A 12,528-nucleotide genomic window follows, 5' to 3' on the forward strand; every position below is an offset into this window, starting at 1 on the left:
CTGTTATGATTTGTATGCATTAAATTAATATATATTTTATATCAGATGTTCCACTTGTTTGATTTTATATGTGTGAGAGAGGGATGGAGACATCTCTCTCTCTAAAATTATATATATATGAATGATCTCCTCCTTCAGAGCTCCGTATTTGCATTCTAAGTATCTTTAGTTCAAACTAACCTACATAACTCTATTATATTGCAGTGGGATTGTAAATTAATTTTAAATGTTAAGAAAAAAAGTTTAGAATATATTTCTCATTTCAAGAAATTTGTTAAATTATCAATGGAAAGTTGATTTCTATATATAATACAATGAATATAAAGATGTATTAATAAATAAATAAATAAATAAAAATGTTTATGTTAATTAAAGATTAAAGTAGGAAGTTAATTCTTTAATGTAAGTAGTTCTAGTTAGTTAGTCGTGGATGTGTCACAACTAAGCTATATAGTTTGCTTTACAAAGTTATTTATAGACTGATGGGCTAGAACTAAGACCAAGAAGAGTTATAAGGTGCGCGAAAATATCGGTACAAAAAAACTGATAACTTTTGAACTTTAGAGCATACTTAAATTTTGTTAGAAGCTTTCAAAAGTCTAATTTTATAGGAGGCTCGACTGACCATAACCAATTAAGATTCAAAAAAACATTTAAATTAGGCTCAAAGTGTGTTGTTCCGACTAGTATGTGTTGACTCTATTTTTAAAAAAAATTATGTTGCTTATATTTGTTATTTTATTTGTGTTGTTTTTGTCAGCATCATTTTTCTAATAAAAATAAAAATTACATATAAATACAAATATTTTATCTCATCTACCCTTTTCATTAGATATTTTATTTATTTATTTATCTTAGAGATACAAATAGATATCTTATCTTCTAGGATCTACATAGACTTGTAACTCAATTTAACATGAATATCACACACAAGAAAAATTATTAAACTCTTCGTCATAATATAAACATTGATCAATTCAACATGTGGGCACTTGCCCACATTAATAGAAAAAAAAATCAAATAAAGTATATATCATACTTGAACCAGTAATAGGTTTCGACAATAGGTTTCGACTGATATAAGAATTAGAAGAAATTAAAATAGATGTGTCATGAGAATGAGAAAATAATTTGGAGGAATTAGCTTGAACCAGTAATAGGTTTTGACTGATATAAGAATTAGGAGAAATTAAAATAGATGTGTCTTGAGAATGAGAAAATAATTTGGAGGAATTATAATGGAAATGAGATATAAAAGTTAGGAAAAAACCTACATGAAAAAAGTGTTAGTGTAAATCTTGGTTAAAAATTAGTAATATTATCATGAAATTATAGTAAGTATGTAAAAGAAACAAATAATGAAATGGAAAAAATAAATATATTTTGAAATAAAAAATAGTCCTAAGGACTTAGTAAAATAGCTTATATAATTCTAGCAATGATTGAATAAAAAAATTTAGATTTTGATGTAAAATCAATTATTCATTTGTTTTACGCTATCAAACATAACTCTTAATCCAACTATTATATTAAACTATAATTTTACGAAAAGCTTCTCAACACATTGTTATATCTCGGGTTAAACATAGTCCTTGAAGTTTGGAAAGGCAAGAGCATCAACAGTCAAACCAAAAATAAGATATATGCTCTTTAATGGCATTTTCATAAATAAATTGGAAAAAAAATGGAAATTCAGTTTTTTTTCCCGCTTAAACTATATAGCAGTGCAAAAAAAAAAGGATAAAATAAATAGATCTAAGAGCTTCCTCACCAAAACCTAGAGAGAGACCAAGATTTAAAGCAAGATAGATGAAGAAGTGAATCCTAAACAGATTTAACTCAAGAATTAAAGGAAAAATCAAGTGAGAGAAACAAAATATAGAAAGGAAACTCACAATATTAAAAGAGAAAAAGAGGAGTAGAAGACTTTTGTTTGTTAACATTTAAAGTTCATATCATTATTGGATAAGATGTCATTAAACTTGATTGTACAAGTTTAACTAAAGATTAACAAAGTTTATGCAAAATTTTGAATTAGGATTATTAAATGTTAAATTGAAGAAAAGTGAATTGTGAAAATGTAATGTTTTTGGGATGAAAAATGAGGTAAATGACTCTTAATAAAGCATAATTAAATAAAAAAATTGGGTATTTATTGTGAAAGTAGGGTTGGCGAGGGGAATGAGAACTTTTTGAACCATAATAAATATTTGTAGTTGTGTATATTTGTTGTGTGTTGTTGTGTTGACAAAGATTAAAATAGATTTAATTATATTGTTTAGTTGTAGTTGAATATTTAATGTAATTTGAAAAAAGACAATGAGAAACTAATGAAATAAGGTTATGGTATATTCTTTAGTCTTTTTTACTTTTAAAATTAGCATTAATTTTACCAATGATTACTATATTATTGGGAAAAAATTGGTAGATATAAAGAAGATTGTGGTAAATCTTTTAGTGTTTTTACTTATAAAATTATCATTAATCTTACTAGTTATCCCTATATTGATAGAGATAATATTTTCAATGATAAAATTAATTAAAAATAAATTATACAATTAAACAGGGAATGATTGTGAATTATAAGAAAATAAAATAAAATTTTGTTATGTATCTTTTTTATAATATATGTAAATTTTTAAACTTTATATTAGAAACTTATAATTTTTAGACTTTTAAATATTAATTAATTTAATTATATACTTATATTATTTTTCCCTACTAAAATTGGATTTTGTATCCGTCACTGCATGTAATAGAAGGATAAAGACCCAATCCATCATTAATGTTATTTGAAAACTCACCGATGACACATATTTTTTAGAATAATAACATTATTCATTATCATAGAAGCTTTACTAAGCTCTTTAGCCACCTCGTATTTACTAATGAACGTTTTTTTTTTTTTTTTTGAGCTTAGACATATATTTAGATTAGAAAAATTAGATAATAAAAAACATTTAAAAAAGAATTAACTTTTTAAAAATTAACTTGATTTTCAGGAAAAAAACTTTATTTTGGACAATAACACTTTTTAAAAATTGTTAAAAATAAAATTTAAAAAAATTAACTTGATTTTCAGCAAAAAAAACTTTATTTTGGGCAATAACACTTTTTAAAAATTGTTAAAAATTTAGAAATATCATATTATTTGATAATTATAACAAATTTAATTCTCAAACTTTCGATTGCTATATTTTTTTTTTTTAATTTTATCCCTTAGAATTTAATTTAATTTGATTCTTATATTAAATCTGATTCTTATTTTGAAATTTTATTCTTTAGAATTTAATTTAATTTAATTCTTATATTAAATCTGATTCTTATTTTGTTATTTTCTTTTCTCTTATTATTTTTTAATTAAATTTTTTTCTATCAAATTTAGTCCTCGTTCTTTTGATTATTACTTATTTTATTTGAAATAATTTATGAAATTGTAATTTTTATCATTTTAATTTTATCATCTTTTAAGTTTTTTATTTGTTAGATTTGATTTCCATTATTTTGATTTTTAATTATTTTATTTGAGATAATTTATGAAATTAGATTTTTTTTTCAATTTCATTCTCATTCAATTTTTTAATTTATAAGATTTGTTTCTTATTATTTTAGTAAACTTGAAAAAAAAAATATTAATAAGTTATTTTACAGTTCATTTTCCATGACATAACCAAACACTTAAAAGTGATTTCCAACTTATTTTTCATGACACTACCAAATATCGATAAATAATTCACTTTTTAGAAATCTACTTTTATCGATAAATAATTCACTTTTTAGAAATCTACTTTCTAAGAAAATCACTTTTCAAAAAACAATTACTTTCTAATAAATAAATAGAATCTTAGTCCATGAGGCAATTGAGGTAGTATAGTTAAATTTTTTTTAAAAAAAGCTTGAATTATCCTTATATTTTAGGTTTAATCTCTAATATGTTTCTATAAAGTATAAATGTAATTGCTTCTAATTTTTCTCCAAATTAGTTTAGATCATTCTACATTTTATCCTCCTGGCACATGTTATCATTCAAACTATGAAAACATCCTCACAAGAAAAACTTAAACACAGTCTATTTTATGATAAAATATTTATAAATAATAAATTATAACGTGATATTAAAATTGCTTTTGTTTTCATGTTTATTAGCATTTTAATAATTTATATGAAATTTTAGTTTCTTACATAAAGGTATTTCTATCAATTTACGTGAAAAAAATATGATAAAAATACATATTGGAGAATGACTTATATTCATGAAGAAATTGAAAACAATTAAACTTACAAAGATAAATTAAAAATTTAGTAAAAAAATTAAGAACAAACTGAAATAATTCTCCTATTTTAAATTCCTTTTGTTCATAAATAAGAGTATTGGATTTTATAACTACACGAGAGTTATCTAGACTCGATTTGTCTACTAAAATGTAGATAGTGTTTTATATGTTGGATAATGATAGACAGGATATGATAAAAAAAAAATTAAAGTTTTTAGGTGTACTTTTAGACAATATAAAAATCAATTTTTGACTTGTCCTAGGTTGTTCCAGTGAAGAAATGTTTTTTCCAGTAAACAAAGCAAGATAAACTTATCAAATTCTCGACTTAGGATCAAGTGTGAGTCACGGGTTAGGTTGATTATTGACCTGAGTCAATATAATGATAAAAATAATAATTATTCTAGATTTAAAACTTGAATCAGGGGTCGACACAAGGCTAAGCTCGGGTCACGAGTCAAATTGATCATTAACCCAAGTTAATATAAAAATAAAAATGGTTATTATTATAGTTTTAAAACTTGGTTCAATGATCGACTCGGAGCTAGGCTTGATCATCGAGGCTGAAGTCATAGGTCGAGTTGAACATTGACCTGAGTCAACATAATGATATAAATCGTTATTATCATAGTTTTAAAACTCAACTCAGAAATTAGCCTAAGGCCAAGCCTAGGTCAAGGGTTTGGTTGAACATTAATTTGGATTAATATAAAGATAAAAAAAAATATTATTATAATTTTAAAATTCAACTCGGAAGTCGACTGGAGACCAAGTTTAGGTCTCGAGTCAGGATAACCATTGACTTGATTTAGCATAAGAATAAAAAATATTATTATCATAATCTTAAAACCTGACTTAGGAATCAACCCAGGGTTAGGCTCAAGTCACGGATCAGATTGATCATTGAACCGGGTCAACATAAGAATAAATGAGTTATTATCATAATTTTAAAACTCTACTCAAGTTTTAATCAAAGGTCAAGCTTAGGTTGTGGATTAGGTTGTCCATTGATCTCTCAAAATGATTATTATCATAGTTTTAAAACTCAATTAAGGGATTGATTTAGGGTAAGGCTCAAGTTAAATGTTAGAATGGTCAACCCGAGTTGACCTAAAGCAATATAAGAATAAAAATAATTATTATTATAGTTATAAAACCTGACTCAGGGATAAATCCAAGATAAAACACAAGTCATAAGTTGGTAAAGTCAACTTATGTTGACTCAAATTTAAAAATAAAAAAATAAAAAAAACCTCATTTTAGTAAAAAAATATAAAAAAAATCAATAGATTTTTTACTTATATTTTATCTCGGGTTAACCAATTCTTAGATTGACTTGAATTTTTTATCAGATTAGGTTGAATCAGTTCTTATTTTTTTTTAACTCAGGCTACTCTAGATCTCAAATCAATTGAGTCTCATATAATATTTGTCAAATTCATAATAAGATAAATTATCTAATTCAATCTAAAACACACCAAATATATTACAAACAATTAGTTATTTAATCCTCTCAAGTTCAATCAATATTATTTATTAAGCACACTAGACACCACCTCAATCTCAATTGGCAAGTTTCAATTGAAACTCGAAATCAACCAACAAACACATTTTCAATTTTAGGCTTATTTGAAATTGTTATAATAATTATGATTTAAAATATTTTTTATTTAAAAATATATTAAAATAATATTTTTTTTAAAAAAAATTATTTTTAAAATTGGCGCATCAAAACAATATATATATATATATATATTAACTAAAAAGACGCATCAAAACAATATATATATATATATAAATTAACTAAAAAAATTATACAATTTAAAATTTAAAATAACATGGTTTCAAATGCATTTCAAATATACTCTTCAGCATGCTGTGTTCAAACACTTAAATAAAAAACACAAAACACTCCAAATCTTGACACAACTCGTGAGGACATTTAAAATGAGCCTAGTTCTTGCCTTCTCACATCATCTACATAACTGACAAAAAAAAAAAAAACAAATCCTGCCTGCCTAACAATGAAAGGCCATACTTATCTCAATCTCTCTTCCTAGCTTTACTCTCTGTGTGTGTGTGTGTGTCTCTCTCTCTCTCTCTCTCTCTCTCTCTCTCTCTCTTATATATATATATATATATATATATATATATATAATTGAGTTCAAACTTCAAAGTCACATGCACCAGATTCATTTAAGCCTTACAACACAACCAGCTCCTTCGTCAACTCAACCAGTAGGGTTTTTTTTTTTGGTTGCTCGTGGGCATCAGCGTTTATGTCGTTAATTAACAAGCAGTATTTCATTGCTGGTGATCTTGATCTCTAGGGTAGATCAAACATAATGGAGAAGAAAAGAATGTTACTGATTTGCTTTCATTTGTACAATTGATATGAGAACAATTAAAAAATGTGGAAAGATAATTATATTTCAACACAATCATCATCATCAAAGTCATCTGTCTCATCATCCCAGTCCAATTTAAATGAGTTAGCCGACTCCTTCAATTCTGTGAGTCCGGTGAGATCCTCCAAATATGTAGGAAGATTAATTGCTTGGAGCAGGAATTCGATTCCTTTTTTCCGATATTCTGATACAACCTGAGCATATTGTTTGATCATAAGTTAAATTGCAGTTATAATGTAATGAAAGAACTAGAGAACAAAGAACAACAAATGAAGAACATGTCGACTGCAAAACGAAAGTGTATATATATTGCAACTGTCATCCCGAATTTGGTAGAAGGTATAAGCCTATGAATGCTATCTTTTCTGCAGCTCCTGAAACAAACTCTGTCAATGATCAGTCTCAATAACAAAGTGTCCTAAAAGGACCAAGGGACGCCACATGAGCTGCAAACAAACACTTAAAATTAAGGGGTTCAGGCTAAGAAAACCCTAAGAGAAGATAAGTTAACAAAAGGGAATTTCAGGGGGGTGGGGGTGGTCAGAAAGGCGAGGCATATGGTGAAACCCTACTCTTAAATTCCCTAATTGTTTGGACTGCCTAAGCAACAAGAGCATTATCATCTTATTTACCCACCAAACTGCCATTTGTATGAACACTAGAAGAAAGATTGTAAGAGATGATGAAGCAGCAAAAACTTACAGTGCTGCAACAAGCAGTGCAACTATTAGAGGAGTGGCCTACAAGGGTCATTTGTGAAAAATGAAAGAGAGAACCCCGAATCTGGTGGGGCAATATACCAAGAGGTGGCTCACTGCCACCACTGCTACTAGCGGAGTTTGTGATATCACCTTCAGCAAACATCCTGTTCACAAATGAAAGCAAAAGAAATGGAATTTCTTAATATGAGGATGCCATAGACATAAATATTTGTAGACTACAAGCTTCATTGACATAGTTTTCCAGACTTACCCTTCAGGATGATGCAAGACGCTGACAAAAAGCTCTACAGCAAGAGATGAAGCAATAGGAGCAAGCCCTGGACGGGTAACAGTGCACTGTTGGTCTAAAGTTCGATTGGCAGTTGACTGCACAAAGAGAAAATGAATTAATTCTGAACTTGATTAAAAAACAATTAACACATCAGATCAATTGCATTCTAGTAAATTACATCTGTAGGTGCAACCACATCATTGCAGAAGTAACAGCCCAGTCTCTTCCCTCCTTTGTCAGTTTGAGCAAGGTTTTCCATATCAACAGATGAAGTGTTAGCATGAGCAGAGCTAAAAGGACCAGGGCCATGCCGCATAACCAAGAAGCTATCAAACCCAAGAGCTGCAGTTATAGTAATCTGCAGAAGGATAATTGAATGAATAAATAAATAAAAGCATACATCCATATGAATTAATAATAGATGGCCAATCCAATGAGTTGAAATCAAGTTAATTGATCCTCCAGATCAATTCAACATAAGCTTGGTGAAAGAAAAGACTGAAAACATCACAAGGACTGTACAAGGACACAGATCAGATTAAGAAGATACCTTGTTAGCACTTGCACATAGAAGGGTTGGGAGCCATCGGCTCTCTCTTGTATCAGTCAACAAGAAAACTGCATCATGGGAATCAACCAGATCATACAGACGGCTACAATCATCAACCACACTCTTCTCTTCTTGGCTAGTCACTGGATGACCAGGCATTGGTATAGCCATCACTTCACCCTTTGCTTCCTGAGGAAAAAAAAGAGGAAAAACAAGAGATGAACTATTAGCAAGGATTAATGTTCATGATGAGAAAAAATGAAAAAGAAAGAAAAGAAAAGAAAAGAAAAGGATCAACATTCATTTTGAGCTAAGCCTTATGTACATAGCTATTAAAAGTAAAATTAATTACCACAGCTGGAAAAATACGCTTCAAGCTTTTAGCGGCTGCCAAGGCTTTAAAATCACCTCCATCGAGGCAGTCATCCAATGTGTACAGGGACTGCCTCAATGGATTAGACATAGCCACTCTTCCATTGTCAAGTAGTGTAATTTTTCGGACACCCCAAGCCTGCAATATACATAATCTTTGAGAACCAACATATAGACTATCAACAATAAATCGAATCTACATATCACACTCACCATAAGCATGCGAGCAACCTGGCATCCAAGCGTGCCCGCTCCTATGAGAAGACACTTAACAGAAGATAACTCATCTAAGTTAAGGGATGGCAAGGCACGCCATCTCATTAGTTTTAAATTCAAATCTGCAGCAGATATGGCCAACCTGTAAAGAACATTTGAAATGATAAGATAAATGGGGTGATACAACATGAACAAGGAGGAGAAATGGGGACAAATACCTAGTTGGGTCCATGGATTTAGCAAGGTTAATACATCTGGATATGTATTTATTTTTGTTTTTTTCCCATCCAACTGCATTAGGTACAAGTTGACGATCATTCAATCCTGAAAACAGATATTTCTTGCAAGTTAGAGATTCACAATATATGCATACTGTAGGAAGTCAAAACATCAATTGGACTAGAGCTGTGTTAGCCAATTTCAGCTGGCCTACCTTGTGGAGCTGTTATTAAGGCTTCAATGACAAGGGAAGACTCCATATCCATAAAACCACGACTCTCTCTGTAGCATAAAAAGTGGACACTCTTCAGATTCCATCTTGAAGAAATCAGTGCTAGGAAGTTGCGAAGAGGCCAACCAGGATCTTTTTCATGACATGGGTCATAAAAACCAAATAGCACCTGATGATAGCAGGGAAATTAGCTTTAAGAAAGAGGCATTTACAATCACATGTCATTACTTTACCCCAGGAGCCTATAAACAGATAAATGTACAAGAATTGCCCTATTTATAGATAAATGATATTCATTTTTCCAAGGAACTGGAAGAGTTTGGAGATGGACCTTTTGATTATCAGCCTGGCAGGCTTCCCAATCCTTTAGATGCCTGATAGTAGCATCGGAATTTGAAGCGATACTGATAAAAAAGAATGGAACATCTGCAGCAGATTTGCATGATCAAGGAGTTAAGGTTATCTCATTGACCAAATGACATGTGAACTGAAAGAAAAGAGATGATTTTACCTGCGGTTAAGCTTGAGTTACGCCAGTCATTACAAGCCACAGATACGGATTTTACCTACACATTACACATATCATTTTAGTATTGCTAGACAGATAAATGACAGCTATTATAATGGATTGCTAATAAATTCCCAACAGTTGTCATATTATATGCACCTCTTCTGATGTGAACCATTCTGAAGCACGCTTTGATTCAACCAATGTTGCAGGAGGATCAAGCACCAAGGCAGGGAAAGCAAACCAGTAATGAAAGCTCCATTTTTTAAGGTCTGCGAAGGATATAATAAGGAACCTTGAAAGCACCGCACTGTCCTCCACTGCTCTCCCAGTATGAATGTCTTCCCAAATCTAGTTATTCACAAAACAGAATTTTCATGTGACATCTTTATCTCAAGAAATCATCACATATTCTTACACAAAATGGAAATCACTGATGGGAGATGGCCATGTTTACAGTTCAAGAATTAGACAAATTTGAACCAAATACCCTCTTCACTTGAACAAACAAGCAGTTAAATCACATTTTTTCTCAACTTACAATAAAGTCAATTCATCACTGCAATGCTTAAATTGCTCATCCAAGATCAATCTGAATGAAATACCTTGTTTGCTTCCTCCTTTAGCAAGCTTTTTTTATCCAGGGCATGGAAGGCCTCCAATGTATTTGTATTGTAAAGAGTCCCGGGTACAGGACATCTGTTCCTGTTACCGCGACTAATTGCTGGCATTGAAGACTGGTCATTTTCATCAGTCGGCAAAGATTCAGCGAGAAGTCTCAAGTGATTGGATACTTGAGAATGTGAGCAAGGCGCATAAAACCCTGAAACAAGACCAGTCCAAATCCTAGTTTACATGAATAAAGATCGTCTATATCAACATATGACTAGTCACAAAATCCACACCTGCCTCCTATTCAAAACCCAGGCTCTTAACTGTTAACTCCTTTTCTTTTTTTCAAAAAGCTTGATTAATATAGTTTCAATATATGATTACACATCAATCAATTTCAGAGTTTTCATCATTAATAATTTGAATGCTTAAAGAAAACCCAAAAGAATTAAAAAAAGATATTACCGGTGATGGGTATAGGAGAATCATCGATGCCATATTTGTTGAGCTTCAAAGAAGACAATCTGTGCCAGAAACCTTCGTCAGCTAAGCTATTAAAGGGTACGAATTGGAGGATAGTAGAACATGAAGATCCACATCCACTCCTACTCTTTTCCTCATGAGCCATAACGCACTCTTCGACCTTTCAATTCTGATTAAGATTTGACAGATTGATTGATTGTAAGCAAACTCTTTATGTTTATATATTCTTCAACTTGTTTGTGGAACTCTTTGACGCAAAGAGAAAAGCAGCCTCCCTCACTTTGAGAGTGTTTTCGCTTTTGGTTTTTAATTAAAGTAACTTCAAAAACATCATGGAGAAAAGACAACAAGCGAATAACGAAGAAGAAGAAGGACTTTGTTTCAGTTCGTGTTTGGAATTGAAACTGGATCTTCCGCGACAAGAGAAATCCCTTTCCCTTCTGTTTTGAGACTTTCACTTCATTAATATTTTCTTAATTATTATTTAGTTCTTCCTGTGCTTTATCTAGTCCTTGTTTGTCTGAACACATCATAAGTTAGTCCCTTAAGCGTAGGTCACTGTTAACTCTTTTTCAAAATGTCCAAACTAAACCACTTCTTAAACTTGCTTTTTTTCTGGTAAGGTAGGAGATTTTGGCTAAGAATTAGGGGTACAATTAGATTGTAAGTTGTGTTTTGTGTGCATAATTATATTGTAAATGATAACTAATTACATAAGACTTATTTAACCATGAATATAAAAATACAGGGATTAAATAATTATTTCAATAAAAATAGAAGGGCAAAATAAATATTTATTCTTCTTTTTAGTCTTTACTGTTCCACGTCGGTCTGATAACAGATTATGAAATCGAGAATGCGGGTAAGGTTTTTTTAACATGTTTTTTTTTTAAAAAAAATAATATTTTTATTTTAAAGATTTATTTTAATGTTTTTTTTTTTTTTAAATAATAATATTTTTATTTTAAAGATTTATTTTCAATATCAATAAATTAAAATAATCAAAAAAATTATTATTTTTTTTTTTTTAAAAAAATAATCAAATTAATAATTATTTTTATTTTTATTTTTTTAAATATAATCAAATATAAAAACAAGCAAATAAGTTGTAATTTGCTGTTCACTACAAATTCCAGATCTGCAACTAGGTCCGGCCCATCCTCTTTTTTTTTTTCTTGAAAAAAAACAAAAAGAGTTCTTTGCTTTTAACAAAACATTATCGTTGTTTGCTTTTTTAGTTTCATTTATATTTATTATAGTTATTTATTCAAGCAAATGTGTTTACCACACCCCATGCGGCAAAAATAGGTGACCCAAACGAACCATCAATGCAACAAGAATTAGGCGATGACTGTTCAGTTGCGTGTGCGCCACCGCCGGGAAATTTTATTTTATTTTTTTGATGCTGCCTTTAAACTTAACGAGTTTTGTGGGTCAATATGGTGACTCATTGATTCACTTTTTAGTATAGTTATTAAACTCCATCCCCCATATAAAGTGGCAGATTATACGTTACAGGAATTTATGTGGATGAATCTAAATTAATTTTAAAAAATTAAAAAAATATATTTAATATTTTAATATTTTATATAAAAAATTAAAAAATAATATATATAAATATAAACTATACATATTATAAATAATAAAGTTTAAAATATTAT

General features: G+C 29.6%; 1 protein-coding gene across 1 annotated transcript; it reads right to left on the reverse strand.

Moving 5' to 3' along the window:
- Positions 1-6,617: 6,617 nt before the first annotated feature.
- LOC105111736 (ubiquitin-like modifier-activating enzyme atg7) lies at positions 6,618-11,324 on the reverse strand. The gene is made up of 14 exons (XM_011007181.1): positions 10,850-11,324; positions 10,378-10,595; positions 9,932-10,123; positions 9,776-9,830; positions 9,596-9,690; positions 9,247-9,433; positions 9,032-9,137; positions 8,811-8,955; positions 8,578-8,736; positions 8,226-8,414; positions 7,854-8,033; positions 7,655-7,770; positions 7,385-7,547; positions 6,618-6,876 (listed from the first exon to the last, which is right to left on the reverse strand). The coding sequence occupies exons 1-14, from the start codon at positions 11,010-11,012 to the stop codon at positions 6,700-6,702; spliced, it is 2,145 nt and encodes a 714-aa protein (XP_011005483.1). The 5' UTR covers positions 11,013-11,324; the 3' UTR covers positions 6,618-6,699.
- Positions 11,325-12,528: the final 1,204 nt, after the last annotated feature.

The sequence above is a fragment of the Populus euphratica genome, unplaced genomic scaffold (genome assembly GCF_000495115.2).
Source record: "Populus euphratica unplaced genomic scaffold, PopEup_1.0 scaffold420.1, whole genome shotgun sequence".
NCBI lineage: Eukaryota > Viridiplantae > Streptophyta > Magnoliopsida > Malpighiales > Salicaceae > Populus > Populus euphratica.

Excerpts from the sequence above, each read along its gene's own strand:
- LOC105111736 (XM_011007181.1), bottom strand. The coding sequence starts at position 11,012 with ATGGCTCATGAGGAAAAGAGTAGGAGTGGATGTGGATCTTCATGTTCT. Across the intron at positions 9,831-9,931 it reads AATGGTTCACATCAGAAGAG|GTAAAATCCGTATCTGTGGC; the intron begins GTGCATATAATA and ends TGTAATGTGTAG. Across the intron at positions 8,415-8,577 it reads AGCGTATTTTTCCAGCTGTG|GAAGCAAAGGGTGAAGTGAT; the intron begins GTAATTAATTTT and ends TTTTTTCCTCAG.